Genomic DNA, 18,211 nt, shown 5'->3' on the forward strand with positions numbered 1-18,211 from the left:
GGACACTCAAAGGCCAGGCCAAGGTACCAGTGTTCAGTGAAGGGGGTGAAATGTCCTGATATTGAAAAATACTTGCAGTGAATTAAACCAGTTTTTAAAAATGACAGGCTAAATCGACCTCTGTGGAACAAAAGGCACAAGGCCCTGGCCAGGGTGGGCCTTACTCCCACTCTTCTGAGCCAGTGCTCTGATGTAGGACCTCTGTACCTCCCAGCCTATGTTTCCTGCCCTTGAAGTTCTCAAGGTGTTGAAGGCAGAGTCCAAATTTGGGCCATTTGTGTGATTTTCAAGATTTTCTTTGAGTCAGTTTCCCCAGCTGCATAATGGGAATGAATCATTCCTGCTTTCCAGAGTGATTTGTGCTAAACCCTGAGCTTGGCACCAGATTGATTGGTTGGAAATGCAGTTGATATTAAGGGGAATGAGAACGTCTCACCTGTGGCCTCATCAGTCCACATGCTGGGTGAACAGAACCTCCCTTATTGCTGGTCCTGGTCCAGCTTCCTGTTCGCAGGATACGGTGCTTTCAGGGAGACCTCTGCCCCACCTCAGCCCTCCAACCCTTAGCTGGCAGGCATCTCGGCATCTGGATAGTTATTTTATTGTCAAGGAGGGGGAGGCAGAGGGCATTGGGCAGACTACTCAGTTGGAATGGGTAGCCTGCAAGTCATAGTGCTCCAGCCCGGCTACCAGGGAGCCGGCCAGCTTGATGGTGGCGACCCAGGGTGGCTCACTCAGGTGGTTGGTGGGTGTGCTCAGCCTACAGGGAGGGTAGAATCATCAGAACCTGTGTGGCCAGGCCTTTACCCATTCTAGGCTCCTCTCTCTCCATCTGTATAAGAGACCATGACTGAATATCCCAAAGGGAGTTTAGATCAGGGCTGTATCTGAGTAATAAACTTAGTAGGAAAGAGAGCTGAGGGCTGGTGATAATGGTTCCCCCAACTCCCCCTCCAGGCCCCAGCTGAGCCCCAGAGGTTCCAGGGCAGAGGGTCTCCCTGTGACTCAGGACCCAGGAAACAGACCCGGATGATGACCAGATTCTGAGATTAAGGGGTGAAGGAGAGGTAACCGGAGGATGCAGTGTCTCCCCTGAATCTGCAGAATCAAGGGTAATCTCTGCAGGACAAGGACTGGGACATCAGGGCCCTCTGGTGGTCAAAGACTGGAGCGGTCAGGAGTCAGGGACTAGGCCTGGGGCTTCCTTTGGAAGCCTGCATTTATAACCATTTGGTTCCAGAAGACCATCATCTTCTCTGTCCCTGAAGAGCTTGGGACATGGTCCTTCTTAATGTCATCGGGGACAGGGTCAAGGAAGTGAATAGGATCAGGCCAGCTGGGACCAGTACCCCTGATGGCTCCAGAGAGTAACAAGGGAGGTTATCCATCAGAGGTCTGGATACTAAGGGGCTGGGCCAAGGTGTTCTCTGTCAGGGAGCAGTGTGCTATTAAGGCTCCTATTGGTTCTGAAAGGTTGGAGTTCAGTTGGGTTTAAGATGCAGCCAAGGGGAGGGTCTAGGGACAGCTGGGGTCAGGAGGCCAAAAGGTTGAATGGGGCCCCTCCAGGAAAGTGAAGTTCAAGACTTGGAGGGGTATCCCCTCCCCTCCCTCCTCCCTGACCTCCCCTCACCAGGCAGACACGTTTCTCGGCAGGCGGCGGTGGCGTGGCTGGTGGCGGCAGTAACACTTGCAGGGACAGGAGTTAAGCACCTGGAAGGGTGGCCAGTGGCGCGCGGCGCCCGAGTTAGCTGTCCCCGCCGGCAGAGCTCCGCTGCCACCACCCCCTGCACCACCGCTGTCAGTCACAGTAGTGGCTGTACGTTCGCGGGGACCATCTCCGGGGGCGCCATCCTCACGCGGAACCGCGCGGGCTGCACGGGGACCCTTGTTCCTGCGCGTGCGGGTCTTGGCGGGCGCGGGCGCGGGCGCAGGTGGCAATGGCTCGGCCACAGTGGGAGCTGGAGCCGGGGATGGGGCCGGGGCCGGGGCCGGGGCCGGGGCCGGGACCTGGGCCTGGTCAGCAGCCAAGGCGGAGGACAGAGAGGGAGCCGGGGCGGGAGTCACGGCCGACTCCAAGTGGCCCGGGCCCGGGGCGGGCGGGAGCGTCACGGGCAGCGGCGTTGTCTGGATCACGGGCGGCTGCGGTGTGGGAGGCGGCGCTGGAGGCGGCGTGGGTGGTGGCGTGGGCGGCGGCGGCGGCATCAGCTCCGGCGGGCCGGGAGGCCGGGGGCGCACAGGCTCGCCATTGGTGGGCGCCGGGAAGATGAACATAGGCGGCGCCAGCAAGGCGGGTGCGGGCCTCCGGGACCCGGGAGCAGGATGCATCTGCCCTGAAGCAGGCGGTGCGGAGCCCCAGGGCCCTGAGAAAGCGGCTGCGCGTCGTCTGGGCGCCCCGACGCCTCCGCCAGCTCCATTGAAGCGAAAGTGGCGTTCAGGGCCATCAGGAGGGCTTACCCAGTCAAATTTGGGCTTCGAGCCTGGGAAGGTGGTGTAAGGTGGCGGCGGAAGAGTCCGGGCGTGGGACGCAGAAGCCGAGGGGGGTCCAGAACACCCCTCGCCGTCTCCATCGCCGCCCTCTGCTTCCTGAGTTGCCCGAGGCACCTCTCCCGAGGGGCGAGAGGCCCCTGGAGCCAGGGGCCCCTGCTTCAGGACCTCAGCGTAGGAGATGGCGCCCGAGGCGGCGAAGAGTCCGCCGCCGCCGCCGCCGCCCCCCAGAGAGGCTTTAGTGGCTAAAGAACTCGACGCTGCCGCAGGGGGCAGCGGGGGCCCCGACTTGAAGGTGACTTTACACAACAGACTCAGGCCGGACTCGGAGGCCGCAGGCCTGGCCATTTCGCCCTCGCCTGCTTGGGGAGGTGCCCCGCTGCGGGCCCCGCTGGCCGTCTGGCCCTCGCTGCCGAGTCTGGCCTGGCTTTCCGTAGGGGTTGCGGCGGGTGTGGCCAGAGCAGGAGTGATTCTGCGGTCCGGGTGCTGCCCGTCGGAAGGTGGCGGTAGTGGCGGCTTCCGCGGCTCCACGGGCGGCGGAGTCGGAGATGGGGCCCTCGGGACAGGGTCGGGGTCCTCTTCGGCTAGTTGCAGGGATGGCGGCGGCAGCGGGCGGAGGCTCGGAGGGTCACCCTGGCCTCGATGACTCGCCTCCAGCAGACCGCGGATCCGGGGCACTGGAGTGCCCATGGGTTTTCGCCACTTAGACGGCGCGGGCAGCAGGGTCCCCACGGGGGGCGGGGGTGGTGTGGAGACCGCGGCCGCAGCCGCCTCCTCTGAAGGGGGCGTCACTGGCGAGGGCAGTTCTAAGGTCAGGGGCAGGGGTGAGGGTGAGGCCTGGGGCTCCGGGGGTACCAGGAGTCCCGGGGGCGCGGAGCTGCCAGGGAACCAGACGCCCAGCCCGCGAGCCAGGCGCATGGCCGGGGAGGAGGGGGTCACCTCGGGCTCCACCAGGGATGTCCGGCGGGAGTCGGAGGACCGGTCCGAGGCCTGCTCTTTTCGGGAGCCCCCGCCCGCGGACGGCTCCGACTGCACGTTCCCCATTTCTGACGGAGGTCGGGAACTGTGGTCAGAAAAACTTTAGCCAGTCAATCTGCCAGGGCTGTGGGGAACCCCCCGAAGCTGGCTGAACTTGGTCCTGTCCGCCAGCACCGCCTACCCTTGTTCCTCAAGACCTACTCAGGCACTGGTTTCTCCCCTCATTCCTGTTCCCTGACTCTTGACGTTCACGCCTTCTTCCTCATGGCCCCATACAGCTAGCTGCTGCTCAGATACTTAGTCTCCCATCCTCTTAGTGTACTAAGGTCCGGTCCCTGTGTCTCTGGCTGGTCCCTCATATCACATCCCTACACTGTGGCCACGTTTCAAGTCTTTAAGCTCCGAGACATTGGTCTTGCCCGCTTCCCTGGCAATCACGCAGGCCGCGACACTCATGATGTCGGCTTCTGTAGCCTATAAGGCCTACAAAGAGTTCAAGCTACTTTCCCAGGACTTTAACTGGGCTCCAGAGGCCCAAGCCCCGCCCCGCCCTCTTGTCCCGCCCCCGATTGTCAAAGAATCGGGCCTTCTCAAGTCCCCTCCCACCCCTGCCCCAGGTTTGGCCCCGCCTCCGCTTAACAATTCCTGGTATTCTTGTCAGTCTAACCCCTCAGTCATCACCTCTAACCCTCAGATCCCTCTCTCTGTGTTGATCATTTGGTCCTGTCCTCTTCCCGGCTTTAATCCTAAATTTCTTTTCCCGCTGCTGGTCTAGAGGCAGGCCTCACACTCAGGCCCCACCCCTTTTCCCAAGCTCCTCCTTGGCTCCTCCTTTGCTCGGAGGATGCCACTCACCAACTCCTCCAGCTGACCAAAGTTCAGACCGCGGCCCCCTGGGCTCAGGGCAGGGCAGGGAACGGCCGTAGCAGAAAATAACCGAAAAGAACGGGGGTGCGGGTGAAGGCAAGTGGGCGAGACAACGAGGGCGGACCCCGAGATCTAGGCCCCGCCCCCGAGCTCGAGGCTCCGCCCTCCTGTGAGCCATCCTAAGCACAGCCCCTTACGAACCTGGATCTCCCTTTGAAATACTCCGGTGTCTTCTTCCCCGCCCCCCAGATCTCGTAGTCTTAGGCCTCATCCCTTTAGAACCTTCTTTTAGCCCCGCCCATTTACAATGCCCCGCCCCTCCGTTATTACCTCTCCCGAAGCCCCGCCCATTACGAACTCTGCTACGTAGCTCCTCCCTTTTGGAACTCTCCGTCGTCCTGCCCCTAAAGACAATTTACTTATAAGCTCCGCCCTTCTAAGACCTAGCAACCTCTCTTCCCAAGACCCTGTCCTTCCTCGGGCCGGCCTAGAAGGCCCTTCCTCCGTGGGCCCGCCCCTTCCCTGACGCACGCGCTCGTCCGCGCCTTCGGCGTCCGCACCCTCTCCACCTCTAGGCCCTCCGACCCCGCCCCCTTGCGAAGGCTCCCTTCTCGCCCCACCCCATTTCGAACCCAGTCAGGCACCCAGCCCCTCCCATTTAGAACCGCAAACGTAGACCCTCGCCTCTATAGAATCTTGAGAGCAGGCTCCGTCCTGGACCCCTTCTCCATATCCTCAGGGGCCAATGGCGCGGATGGGTGGGAAAGTAGGGGATCCTTTCTGGATCCTGAGAAAATGCGGGCTGGGGGGCTGTTCGCTAGAGCCACTGCCGGGCTCTAGGACCCAGCGGGCAAGTGCGCCTGCCTCGCGTTTACCCCTCCCCCAAGCCGCCCCCTCCCCCCCACCCATCTTCCCCCTCCCTCCCCCTGCGCCCCGGCTCCCGGTGCCCGTCTCTAGCGCCGCCGGAGCCAGCGAGGGAGCCGGAGCGAACAGGAGGAAGAGGAGGAGGAGGAGGCCACGTCGCCACCGCTCGGAGCCCGGCCGGAGCCTCCCAGGCAGGTGCCGAGGGGGGCGAGGGGGCGGGGGCTGACGGACCGCCTGTCACGATGAGGGGGCGGCCAGGACCGCGCTGCGCCTCCTGCCCACCCGGGCGCCCCCCAGACCCTGGCTGGAAGGAAAAGGAGGTGGGGGCCCCTGAACTGCGCGGCAGCCATTTGGGGTATCGGTCACCATTTAGGGGGCCTGGACTTCCTCCGAGGACTCCCCATTCATAAAATTCCGTACTGGACCCTCACCATTGAGGAACTCAGGGGACCACTCCCCCCCGGGGAACAGCTGTGTGAAGAGCGTAGGGCATCCAGAAATCCCGGCGTCCCATCCCAGTAGGCCCTGGAGAGGACCCCTGCCCTCTCTCTGTTTCACCTGTTGTCGGGGGAGGCGGGCGGACAAAGGAAGCAGCGTCACGTGACTGCTCATTCACAAAATCCCATCCCATTGAGAAAAGGGGGCTGGGGGCGCTGCAGCCTCCCCCTCCCCTCCCGAAGGACTGGGGAAACCCGGCAGCCTACTGGTAGGGGAAGGGGCTAGAGCTCGTTGCTGGGGTCCCTAAGGCCGGGGCTCCAATGTCCCAGCGCTAGGTGGTAGTGAGGGGTTGGACGCTGATCCCTATTATGGGCGGAGGGCTACGTCCCCTGAGCTGGGGGGCGGGGTAAGATGGTTCTGAAGGATGCTGGGGCGGGGAGGGAAAGGAGGAGGGATCAGTTCCTCCCCCAACCCCTCACCCTGCAATCTCTCCCCCTTGCCTTTCCTCGGCAGGGGCCTGAGGGAGCAGGCTTGATTTTTGTGAATGAAATGCTCTCTGGATGACTCTCGATCGCCCGTTTCTGGCTTCCTCTGCCTCCATCTCCCTTTCGGCCTGTCTCTGGCCATTTCTGGTTCTCTCCCTGCTCCCTGCCCATCTCCCGTTGCTGGGTGACTCAGTGAGCTTTGCATCCGGTCTCATTCATAAATCCGGGAAGGGGTGGGGGGGGGGGTTGGGGAGGAAGACAGCCTGGGTTTCTCACCCAGCCAGTGGCCTGGGTGGCAGGGTGCGGAGGCAGTGTAGGGGGGACTGGAGCTGAGTTGATGGGCTCTAAGAAAATACATATGCGCAGGCACCCAGCTGTGAGGGGGACGATGGGTGGGGCTGTGGGTACGTGCTGAGGGAGGAGAAGGAGACAGGGTTGATAGGGGATGAGCAGGAGGAGGAAGGGAAGTGGAAGAACGAAGCTCTGGGGGTGAGGATGGGGAAGATGGGGAAAGGGAGGCAAGGTGAGTATGGAAAAAAAAGGTAGATATGGAGAAGGAGGTAGGCATGGGAGAAAAGAGATGGCAAGAGGAAGAAAGAAGCCATGCTGGAAGAAGGTGGGCATAAGAGAGGTGACGGGTATGGGCAGAAGGTGGGCATGGGGAAGGAGGTGGGTGTAGAAGGTAAGGGGAGTATGGGTGACTAAGGAAACAGTAGATCGGGCTGTGAGGGATGAAGAGGGGAGGTGAGGGTTGGGGAAACACTGACTGGGAGAGCAGGAATGACGCTCACTGACCATATTGTCCCTGTCCCCCTACCTCCTCCAGGTACATGGTTCGGGTCCGAGCCGTGGTGATGGCCCGAGATGACTCCAGTGGGGGCTGGCTGCCTGTGGGGGGCGGGGGCCTCAGCCAGGTGAGCGTATGTCGGGTCCGAGGGGCCAGGCCCGAGGGGGGGGCCCGCCAGGGGCACTACGTCATCCACGGGGAGCGCCTCCGGGACCAGAAAGTGAGCCACCCTGGGGCGTGGGGGTGGGGTGGGGGTGTGGGGAAGTAGGGGGATGGGGCTGGGAATGCAGAGGTGAGGTCAGGTCATCTCCCAGCCGAAATCAAACCCGGGTGTGGGATGGAGCTGGAAGTGACTCTGTCCTCTGGATGAGAGTGGGGAGTTTGGGGACTATTGAGGGTGTCAAACAGGTCCTGTCCCCTGCCACTGCCCACTGGACGGCCACAGCAGCCTGCTCACTGGTCTCCTTGTCGTCCTGCTCCCTCCCCCAACCTCAGCCTGTTCCACTGGGGCTGGGCTAACACCTGACTCAGATCACATCCCTCCTCTGCTGGCTCAAAACCCTCCCCGTGGCTCCATCTTGCTCAGAGATCCTCACCCCGGGAATTTTACACCACCTGCCCCTCTGGCCTAAGTATATGGAGGCCTTTGGTGGGGGGACCATCTGGAAGTGTCACATAGGGTTTACCATCCTGTTGTGGGTTCAGCAGCAATATTCTGGGCTGTCTGGCATGAAATGGAAAGAGACTGTTGACGTTTCAGCTGGGGATGTAGTAGAAAGGTTTGGATTGTTCGAAAAGGCTTGGGGTAAGGCTTGCATTTCAGAGCAGGGGTTGGAAGGAATAGTGTAGGGGGATTTGAAATGGTGTGGAAAAAAATATGGTGATGTTGGGCAAGAAGATGGGAGAACATCTAGGGTGTTGACCAGCATCTGAGGGGAAATCTGTGGGATTTTGATTAAAAAAAATTTGGGGGGTAGTATTTGGGGAGATTACTGGGGCATCAGAAGGGGATTAACATTTTGAGATGTTCAGTAAAGCTTGGGGAGTACAAGTGAGTCAGATGGGCGATACTGGCTATCAGAAGGAGGTTAACATTTTTTGAGGCATCCAATAAAATTTGGGGTGCCTACTGAGATATCAGAGGGAGGGAGGTGTTAGGAAAATGTAGAGATCAAGGGTTTGGGGGGAAATATTGGAGTATCGGAGGTGTGCTCAATATCGGGGTGTGATCGGGGTTCAAGGGTGCACCTGGGATGGGGAATGAGATGTGTGAGGTGCTCTGGCAGGAAGGGAATGTCTGACCTGGACCCTTCCTGCCTGCCCCCACTTCAGATCACCTTGGAGTGTACCCTGAGGCCAGGCTTGGTTTACAACAAGGTGAACCCCATCTTCCATCACTGGAGCCTGGGTGACTGCAAGTTCGGGCTGACGTTTCAGAGCCCGGCCGAGGCAGATGAGTTTCAGAAGAGCCTGCTGGCAGCGCTGGCTGCTCTGGGTCGAGGTGAGTGATGCAGGCGGTGGGGGCTGGAGCCTGGGCTGGTTTGGGTGGGGAGTGGGAGAAGCTTGGCCCCGAGAACTCACTGCTCTGCCTCTCTCCCTACCCCAGGCTCGCTCACCCCCTCCTCCTCCTCCTCTTCCTCCTCCCCTTCCCAGGACACTGCAGAGACCCCCTGCCCTCTGACGGTGAGTCTCCTGGGTGCAACGCTGCCGGGAGGGCAGGGGGCTATTTCTATTCTGCAAACATTCTTGAGCACCTACTGTGTATCTACTTTGTATCACGTGCTGGGGACACAAATTTGGGCCAAAAACGATTAGTGTCAATTTCAATCCCAGTGATTTTAGTTTTTCTGTTCTATTATGATATACCCATTCATCCAAGGGTATTTATTGAACACCTTCCATAAGAAGTGTTTTAAGCACTGGGGATACATCAGTGAATAGAATAAAGTCTCTTTCCTCGTGGAGCTTCTATTCTAGTGTGGAAAGGCAGAAAATTTTTTTTAAGGTACACTATTAAAATGAATAAATATTAAAAGTAAATAGATGAACAAATCAATGGGAAATCCAACCTTCTAGTTGCTCAAGGTACAAACCTTGGAGCCATCCTTGACTCCTTTCCTTTTTTAATGCCCCCTCATCTAGTCTCTCAGCACATATTGGCTCCACTTTCTTTTTTCCACTTTCTTTTTTTAAAAAGTTGGCATCACCTCACAGCACACAGGATCTTAGTTCCCCAACCAGGGATGGAACTTGGGCCGGTCAGTGAAAGCACCAAGTCCTAACTACTGGGACCTCCAGGGAATTCCCTGGCTCTACTTTCAAAATGATCAGACTGTGCCTCCAGCCTGGTGACTATTCAAGCTCATCTCCCAACTGGACTGTCTCATCAGCTGCTCATCATCAACTGCCCCCCTCCTCCATCTCCTTTCCTCCCACACAGCCAGAGGGACCCTACTGACATCTAAGTCTGATCACGGATATCCTCCACTTAGAATCCTACCGGGGCTCCATCTCACTCCTGGTAAAGGACAAAGTCCTCACAGAGGCACATAAGACCCCACACCAACTGGCCCCCTATTACTCTCCCTCATGCTCACTAGGCTCCAGCCACATTGGCCTCCTCACTGTTAAGTCAAAAGGGAAGACAGACTCCTGTCTCAGGGCTTTTGCACTGGCTGGTCCTCTTGGAACATTCCCAAATTTCCACATGGCTTATTCTCTTACTTCCTTCAGGGCTTTACACATGTAGTCTCCTCCTCAGTGAGGGCCCTCCCTGTTGTTATTCAGTTGCTAAGTTGCATCTGACTCTTTGCGAACCTGTGGACTGTAGCCTACCAAATTCTTCTGTCCATGGGATTTCCAGGCAAGAATAATGGAGTGGGTTGCCATTTCCTACTCCAGAGGATCTTCCCAACCCAGGGATCAAACCCAGGCTCCTGCATTGGCAGGTGCATTCTTTACCACTGAGCCATCAGGGAAGCCCTGAGGCCCTCCCTGAGTAACCTGTGTAAAACTGCAGTCTCCTAATTCTCCTTATCTTGTTCTTTCCCCCATCTTCTAAGATAGTTTTATTTCCTCTCCCAATAGACAATTTTCTTATCTATGACTTTACTATCCATCTCCCATGCTAGAATGTCTGCTCCAGGAGGGCAAGGATCTTTTGTTGCTTTCTTGCTGCATCTTCAATGCTTAAAACAGTGCCTGGTAGACAGTAAGTGTTCAGTAAATATGTGTTGAATAAATTGATTGAATGAATAAATGCACATAATGTCGGATTCGATTTGGCCCTTGCTGGGAACAATGGGAATGTCTCAAGAACACATGGAGGAACAAACCTGGTTCCCTGGGCAGAAAGGGGGGCTTCCCAGTATAATAGGAGATGTAGAGGGATCTACAAAAGTCACACAGACAGATCCCATTTACTGAGTGCTTCCTCAGGAAAGATGCTGTGCTTTCTGTGCTCCATCTCATATCCTCCCAATGGCCTTTGCGAGCCTGGCAAGTCACGGGTGCTCAATGAATGTTTATTGAGGATAGTAATCTGTTGAGGTAGGAATGATTCCCAAGTCACAGAAAGGAATGGAGGGTCTGAGAAGTGATGTTTCAGCTTGTAAAGGACAGAGCTTGGTTTGGACGGGAAGGAACACATTCTAGGTGGGTGGAACTACCCCACTAAAGGTGTGGTGGTAGGCAGGAGGCAGGAAGGCAGCTGATGGCCAAGGGACAGGGGTTCTGGGAAGGGAGGATGATTTGATGTTCTGTAGGTTGGTGAGCTGAGCAGATAAGAAGAGGGAATCCAATAATCATAACCATTTCCTGCTCTTCCTGTACTTCAGGCATGTTTATGCCCTTTACAGTGGGTCCTAACCACATCCTTATGAATAGACAATATTATGATCCCCATTTTACAGAGGAGGAAACTGAGGCTCAAAGAGCTGAGCTCACTTGCCGGAGGTCACACAAGCAGTCAGTGGCATTGCCGGGGCTTGAACCCAGGCCTGTCTGGCCGCAGAGCCCTCGCTCGCAATGGGAGGGGGTCTATATAAGGGCATCGGCTGTGCCAGAGGTCCCGGCTCTGAGGCCGCCAATCTCCCCCAGTCCCACGTGGACAGCGACTCCTCCTCCAGTCACAGCCACCAGGAGACGCCTCCCAGCGCAGCGGCGGCCCCCATCGTCACGGTGGAGTCAGCTTCCGGCTTCGGGCCGGCCACGCCCCCCCAGCGCCGCCGCTCATCAGCTCAGGTGGGGCTCCCGGGAAAAGGGGGCAGGGCGCCGGGGTCCCGAAGTGGGCGGGAGCTGAGGCCGCAGAGGGGCAAGAAATCACAGATTCTAAGGGATGGCTGACATGTCTTGTGGCGAGGGAGCTTAGGCCTGGGAAGCTTAGTTCCTGGGAAGATTGGGTGAGGGCTTCCCGCGCGTCTCCTGCGCTCTTGGAGACTGGAACGCTCTGAATTCCAGAGGGGTTTAGGGGACGACTTGGACAATGAATATATATTAGGGAGTTGGTGGTAATCATGGAAGGAGTTCTTTAGTACTTAACTCACAAGGAGTGAGACTCAATATCCAAGGGAGTAAAAGGGACCTGGTGACCAGACTCCTGCAGGAGAAGGAGAAGATGGCTGGAGTCCAGGAATCTGAGAAGGGCTGGGTACAGGAATCCTGGATCTTGAGAGAGGACAGGACTGAGAGCCTGGCCCAAAGAGTCCTTAAAGTCTGGGCTTGTGCCTGGAGTCTTCTGTCTGTCCCTGGGAGTGGAATGGGCTGAGGACTTAGAAGTTCGGGACCCCAGGCAATCAGGATTCCAGTACAGGATGCTAAGATAAATGAGGCCTGTGGCTGGGTCTTTGGATTCTCGTGTCTTCTAAGGCCGGGATGGATTGTGGTGGCATGTGGGGGATCACAGAGCCCGTTAACCTGTTCTCCTGTATCTTGGTCCTACAGAGCTACCCTCCGCTCCTACCATTCATGGGGATTCCGGAGCCTTCAGAGCCCCTGGCTGGGGCAGGGGGCCCGGGCTGGGGCGGCCGCGGCTATGAGGATTACCGGCGTGCGGGGCCGCCCGCGCCCCTCGCCCTGTCCACCTGCGTCGTGCGCTTCGCCAAGACCGGCGCTTTGAGGGGCGCAGCCCTGGGGCCCCCCGCAGTCCTACCCGCTCCTCTCACCGAGGCTGCTCCTCCAGCACCCCCGGCTCGCCCACCCCCAGGCCCTGGCCCGGCCCCTGCGCCAGCCAAGGCCTCCCCGGAGGCGGAGGAGGCGGCGCGCTGCGTGCACTGCCGCGCGCTCTTCCGCCGTCGCGCTGATGGTCGTGGCGGCCGCTGCGCCGAGGCCCCGGACCCGGGTCGCCTGCTTGTGCGCCGTCTCAGCTGCCTGTGGTGCGCTGAGAGTTTGCTCTACCACTGCCTGTCGGATGCCGAGGGCGACTTCTCGGACCCATGCGCCTGCGAGCCGGGCCACCCGCGCCCCGCCGCGCGCTGGGCCGCTCTGGCTGCCCTCTCGCTCGCGGTGCCCTGCCTCTGCTGCTACGCGCCCCTGCGTGCATGCCACTGGGTCGCGGCGCGATGCGGCTGCGCCGGCTGTGGAGGTCGCCACGAAGAGGCTGCGCGGTGAGAACGGCCTGATGGGTCCGGTAGCCGGACCGAGGACCCCAAATTGAGGGTCCAGGACCCCGGACTCCGTTCGGACCCCAAACCCAAACCTAGGCACACCCGGAACTTGGAGCTTGAGTTTGGATTGAGAGACCCCAGACCTGAAACCTGGACCCCAAATGTAGGACTGAGAGACCCCAGAACCAGCTTCATTGGGATGTCTGTCCAAGAGGTTCCAGGCACCCTGAGTTCTGGCTTCCTGTTCTCAACCCCCACCCCGACCTAGACAGGAGATTCCAGGGATCCCCAGACTCTTCACCCCAGGCAGGCAGGGAGCACACAGATCCCTGAGAGCCGGGCTCATCCTGACTCCCTGTTCAAATTACCAACCTAGACCCCCGTCATGCCTGGCACCATGAACCCCGTCAGATTACAGCCCAATAATTAAGAGTGGCCAGAACCTGACCCTACCTGTATACAGTTACTCCCAGATCTTAAATCATAGTACCTGGAATCACCCCCCAATGATTCTTGAATGCACCTAAAACCTGGGGTACCTGTATCTAAGATGTTCTTGTAGCCCCAGGACTTCTTAGACACCAAATCCTCTTAAGATGCCCCGAGTCCTTGGATGTGCTCAAACGGCTCTTCTCTCACCCAAATGACTTGGGAGATCCACCTCAGAGCCCTCCTTCCCACATGCACATGGCCCAAGATCCAGAAGTCAGACTCCGAGATGCTCTGTGAGCCAAGGATCAAAGACCTCTGTAGACCCACCCATCCCAAGCTGGTGTTCCCAGGAATTTTCAATTCCATATATAGAACTCTGAAGTCCTATATATATAGGACTGATCTAGGACTGAAGGCCACCAGTACCTCAGGGTCTAAGACATGGGTCCCAGCCCTTCAGATACCCTTCTTCCAAACCTCCTTGGACTTGGATTTCAAGCCCCAGATCATCCTGGAATCTTCAGCTTCTTTGTACCCACATATTCCCAGTCCCCAAAAGGCTAGGAGCCCAGTTCCCAGAAGATGGGACATTCATGGCAACTCAGACCTCTGACCCCTTGCCCCTGAGCGGCCCCAGAGTGCTTTAAGAGCACTCCATCAAGACCCTAAGGTGCCATTGACCCTCCAAATTCAGAACTCAAGCCTACACAGTATTGGGATTGTCCCTGACCCAAGACCTTGGCCCCTCCATGCCAGAAACAAATCTGAGGTGCCCTGGGACTTTCACACCTTCAGATCCCAGATTTTTTTTGGATTCCAACCTCTCTAGCCTGATAATTTCCAGGCCCAGCTTGTGCATCTCCTGAGACCTGCTGCCCGTTGAATCCTGCTGTCCACAGGCCCCTGAAACCCCAAGGTCCCACACTCTCAGAATTCTAGTCCTAAGAGCCCCGGCCCAAGCTCTCAGTATCATACAGAACTACCCTTTACCCTAAAGGGAAAAAAAAAAAAAACATTTTGAGCTAATGTTACTGGATTCCAGGACCACCCAAGAGCTTCCCTGCTCCCATATCTAGGAACTAGCATTGCCATAGATGAGTGTGCAGGCTGTTCACTAAACAAAGGCTCACAGCCAAGGCTGTGAGTGGGGCTGGCTATGCTGTGCCTTCAGAGGAAGGTGTGCATTTGTGTAAGTTGCACAAAGGCAACTAGATATGGCTCTATTGGCACAAATGCCCGTGGTTGCACACTCACACCTATACACACCCACACCCACACAATTCCCAGCCTTGCAGACTCTCTCCCAAGCCCAACGTTGAGTCCTAGCCTTAGTCCAAGCCTTTCATGTTCTGCCCCTCTGTTAACCCCTTCACGTCCATCTCAGAGTTGGGGGTTGTTTCAGAAAGTTTGAAAGCCTGGTTCATGGCCTTCTGAGACTCCTCTTCTGGGAAAAGGGGATTCCAAGATCGCTTTCTCTTCAATGGAATGGGACTTCTAGTGTACCACGGATCTGACAGCCTGCATGGGGGAGATCACGGTCTTGGAGCAACACCATCTCAATGTTGTTTGGGCTTGGGACCTAAATCTGGTCCTAGGCATCTTGAAGTGTGCCCTTACCTTTCCTCATTACCCAGACCTGGATGGCCTTGTGGGGGTTCAAGGGATAGGTCAAGGGGGCCAGAGGGATGGATCCTCCTGTCACTTCCTTTAAATTATTAACTATTTATTACATCCGGAACCTGTGAGATTCAGCTCTCTCAACCAGACCCTGGGATGGGTGAGAGAAATGAGGGGTGTCCCTCCCATCCCCACTCTGCCCAGCTCTCATCAGTGTCAGACCCACCAGAGCTGAGGGCGGAGGGACGAGGGGCTGGGGCAGCCTGGGTCCCCATCCCCCTCTCTGTGCCTCGGTCTCCTCCCTTCCGTGGTGGGCGGGGGGAAGCTCCATTCTTAACCTACCTCGTTTTGGGGAGGGGTGGGACGGGGGACCAGAGTGCTGTAAGGTGCTGTGGGATCTGTGGATGAAGTGGTGGGGGCTGGGGGAAGGTTCCCTGGCTCCCACCTCCCAGCACCGCCTCTCCCAGGTCTCCCAGTCCTGCTCCCTGCTAATACCCACCTCTGATCCATGATTACTCTTCATCACCCCTAAATCAGGGGTGCATGGAGGGATGACCCTGGGAGCCAGGAAGACCTCAAACCCTGGAGCCCCCAGGCCCAATTTCCCAGCTGCTTGCCCCTCAGATTGGATGCTTGGCCCCCAGGCTTGGGGGAGGCACCTCGACATTTATCTTCCTGATCTTGATTCTAAGCCAGTCTGTGACCTCAATATTGTTATCAGTGCAGGCTGAAGTAGTGGGGGAGGATGGGGGCCGAAGACCAGCCTTGTCATTGGGGGAGGGGGCATGAGATATCGGCTCCAAGAAATGTCTGTGACAAAGTCTCAGCCTGTGTTCTTTATTTGCATTGATGCACCCCATCCGCTCACCTTCCTGAGTCACCAGACCAGACAAATCCTCCTTTCCCCTTCTCATCCTTTAGTCCCAAGCAGACCCTCTGGCTGAATTTTATACATCCAATCACTCCACAAGTACATTTACTGAACACTTGTTGTACACCAAGCCCTGTTCTAGGTGCTGGGGATAAAACAGTGAACAGAAAATTTCTTTCCCACAAGAAACTTGTGAACTTTATAGTGAAGGAGACAACATGTGAAGGAGATAGCATGTTAGTGAAGGAGATAAGATATAATGAAGGAGATAACATATTAGAAATGATATATGCGTACATGCTGAGTTACTTCAGTCGTGTCCAACTCTTTGACTCTCTGCAACCCTATGGACTATAGACCATCAGGCTCCTCTGTCCATGGAATTCTCCAGGCAAGAATACTGGAGTGGGTTGCCATGATCTTTTCCAGGGGCTCTTCCCAACCCAGGGATTGAACCCGTGTTTCTTATGTCTCCTGCATAGGCAGGTGGGTTCTTTACCACTAAGAAATGATATATCCTATAAAGAAAAAATAAAGTGAAGATGGGGGATACAGACAGTTATTGCCTTGGTGGTCAGGGAGGCCCCATGGAGGAGGCTGGCATTTAAATAGCCCTGAAGGTGAGGGAGTCCTGGGGATGTCTGTAGGAAGAGCATTCCAGGTAAAAAGGACAGTCGTGCAAGGCCCTGAGGGAGGAGCATGTCTGGTAAATCTGAGGGATGTCAAGGGAGCTGGAGAGGGGGAGGAGCAAGAGCAGGAGGGTGCTTAGGAGATAGAAAGGTGAAAGAAGGGGTAAAGGTGACAGGGAAGATCTCTGGGACCTTGCAAGCCATTGCATGGACTTTGCTGTTCACCCTGAGTGACATGAAGCTACAGGAAGTCTCCAACATGGCAGCTTGGAGCTTCTATGTCACAGCAGATGTGACCTGACTCAGTTATTCACAGGTTCCCTTTGGCTGCCTGTGGGGACAGATCCTGGTGGGCTGGTGGAGGCGGCAGGGGGGAGGCTTGGAGACAGGGAGGAGGCTGCTAGAATGGTCCAGGGGAGACAGTGGTGCACAGGACCAGGGTGAGAGGAGCAGAGGCCAGGAGAAGTGGGCAAGATAATGGTCAAGTTCAATTTAGGTATGAAAGTGAAAGTCTCAGCTGCTTAGTTGTAAAGTCATTATCCCACCTTCTTTATCCTAAGAGGTGGTGGTGGTTTAGTCACTGAGTTGTGTCTAACTCTTTGTGACCCAATGGACTGTAGCCCACCAGGCTCCTCTGTCCATGGGATTTCCCAGGCAAGAATACTGAAGTGGGTTGCCATTCCCTTCTCCAGGGGATCTTCCTGACCCAGGGATCAAACCCAGTCTCCCAAATTGCAGGCAGATTCTTTACCATCTAAAGCACCAGGGAAGCTCAATTTAAATAAGGAGTACACCATAAAAAGAGTCAAGGTTATAACTCCATGGCTTTGGTCTGAACAATTTTTAATATTAAGATCAATAACTGCTGCCCCCTCCTCACCCAGTACCCAGCCATGGAGTAGACAGGACTATGGAGGAACCAGATTAAGGGTAGACTTCCCCCTAAGAATCAGGTTCTGGCTCTTTTTCTCCTCCGAGTCTCTACTTCCAGTCTATTCTCACTCCCAGTAGAACTATCTAGAAACTACTGGAGATCAGGACAGAGTTGGGAAGAGAGTAAACCTGGAAAAATAATATGAACAACAGCTACAAAAGCAAGAGCAGTAATAACTAGTAACAGGTTAAGTGGTTAAAAGCATGGACTTTGGAATCATCTGAATTTGAGTCCTGGCACCACTATGCAACTCACTCTGTGATTCATCCTTTCTGCACCTCAGTTTTCTCTTCCATAAAATGGAGATAAAATACCTAGCCTAGTACCACATATGAAATGCACTAGGTGGCATACGATATCTTAGTTTCCAAATTAGAGATTAGACAAGTGTTCCCTCCAGTAGAAGGGTGGAGGCTTAACCACTGGACAGCCAGGGAAGTCTCTCTGTTAGTCATTTTTAATTGAGTACCCCTTAGATGTTTGTTAAGCACTTACATACAGGACTAATCCTCACAAACAACTGTAAGAGATAAGCGTTATTACACTTATTACACAGATGTCAAGCAACTTAGCAGGAACACAACGATGGTGAATGGTGGAATCAAATACCTAACCTTTGCCTGTGGACCAAATTGCACTGGTAGAGTGCAGTCTCTTAATCACCATGGTATATTGCCCTTGCTCCCTCTCTGAAAGGCTTAGGGAGGCAGAGGGGTGAAGGTGCAACGGGCGCACTGTGATCGATGAAGACTAACTCGGCTGTGTGTGTGCGTAACTGGGATTCCTGGTCCCTGACAGAATTCCAGCTCTAAATAGGAAAGGAGGAAACGGGTTTCTGGACTTAGAGTGGAGTTGGGAGAACAATATTTGGTATGGGATGCTTTAAGAGCAGAGGGCATTTGGGGGAGTTGGAGGAAAAGCTGCTTCTATGTCGCAGCACGAGCGACACCGCTGGTCTGTCGCGACAGCCGGGATCCAAAACGCCTGCTCTGGATTTTTACAAAGCCAGGTGGGTTTTCCAGCACCCTGACTGGTTACCCGAAAGGACGCGCTCTAGTATTCGGCTAAGGCGGCGAACTTGAGGGAGGATTCTACCTCCTTCTACACCAATTGGAATGACGAAGGCCCTTAGCGAGAAGAGGCTGATTGGTCAGTTAAAGGGGCCGCGCGCACGCCGCTCCTGGGGCGGAGCCTCCCACCGACCGGCAGGGGGCGCGCGCCT

General features: G+C 56.2%; 2 protein-coding genes across 11 annotated transcripts; one reads left to right on the top strand and one right to left on the bottom strand.

The window, feature by feature from the left end:
• Positions 1–582: 582 nt before the first annotated feature.
• On the bottom strand, positions 583–4,752 carry GGN (gametogenetin). Of its 4 annotated transcripts, none has more exons than XM_086352321.1 (3): positions 4,660–4,752; positions 1,631–3,547; positions 583–760 (listed from the first exon to the last, which is right to left on the bottom strand). In XM_086352321.1, the coding sequence occupies exons 2-3, from the start codon at positions 3,526–3,528 to the stop codon at positions 643–645; spliced, it is 2,016 nt and encodes a 671-aa protein (XP_086208447.1). In that variant the 5' UTR covers positions 3,529–3,547; positions 4,660–4,752; the 3' UTR covers positions 583–642. The 4 variants fall into 4 exon arrangements, with proteins under 4 accessions (XP_086208447.1, XP_086208444.1, XP_086208446.1 ...); XM_086352318.1 differs by lacking the exon at positions 4,660–4,752 and adding an exon at positions 4,531–4,657; XM_086352320.1 differs by lacking the exon at positions 4,660–4,752 and adding an exon at positions 4,318–4,449.
• Positions 4,753–4,937: 185 nt separating this feature from the next.
• SPRED3 (sprouty related EVH1 domain containing 3) lies at positions 4,938–15,381 on the top strand. Of its 7 annotated transcripts, none has more exons than XM_086352322.1 (6): positions 4,952–5,388; positions 6,943–7,123; positions 8,236–8,404; positions 8,510–8,586; positions 11,002–11,145; positions 11,845–15,381. In XM_086352322.1, the coding sequence occupies exons 1-6, from the start codon at positions 5,075–5,077 to the stop codon at positions 12,508–12,510; spliced, it is 1,551 nt and encodes a 516-aa protein (XP_086208448.1). In that variant the 5' UTR covers positions 4,952–5,074; the 3' UTR covers positions 12,511–15,381. The 7 variants fall into 7 exon arrangements, with proteins under 7 accessions (XP_086208455.1, XP_086208448.1, XP_086208449.1 ...); XM_086352323.1 differs by having other exon boundaries at positions 6,943–7,030; XM_086352326.1 differs by having other exon boundaries at positions 5,246–5,384.
• Positions 15,382–18,211: the final 2,830 nt, after the last annotated feature.

This window comes from Bos grunniens, chromosome 18, assembly GCF_055505025.1.
Source record: "Bos grunniens cultivar Pamir isolate PY7600 chromosome 18, Bosgru_T2T1.0, whole genome shotgun sequence".
NCBI classification, from domain to species: Eukaryota; Metazoa; Chordata; class Mammalia; order Artiodactyla; family Bovidae; genus Bos; species Bos grunniens.

Excerpts from the sequence above, each read along its gene's own strand:
- GGN (XM_086352321.1), bottom strand. The coding sequence starts at position 3,528 with ATGGGGAACGTGCAGTCGGAGCCGTCCGCGGGCGGGGGCTCCCGAAAA. Across the intron at positions 761-1,630 it reads CCGAGAAACGTGTCTGCCTG|GCTGAGCACACCCACCAACC; the intron begins GTGAGGGGAGGT and ends CCCTCCCTGTAG.
- SPRED3 (XM_086352322.1), top strand. The coding sequence starts at position 5,075 with ATGGCGCGGATGGGTGGGAAAGTAGGGGATCCTTTCTGGATCCTGAGA. Across the intron at positions 8,405-8,509 it reads GCTGGCTGCTCTGGGTCGAG|GCTCGCTCACCCCCTCCTCC; the intron begins GTGAGTGATGCA and ends TCCCTACCCCAG. Across the intron at positions 11,146-11,844 it reads GCCGCCGCTCATCAGCTCAG|AGCTACCCTCCGCTCCTACC; the intron begins GTGGGGCTCCCG and ends TTGGTCCTACAG.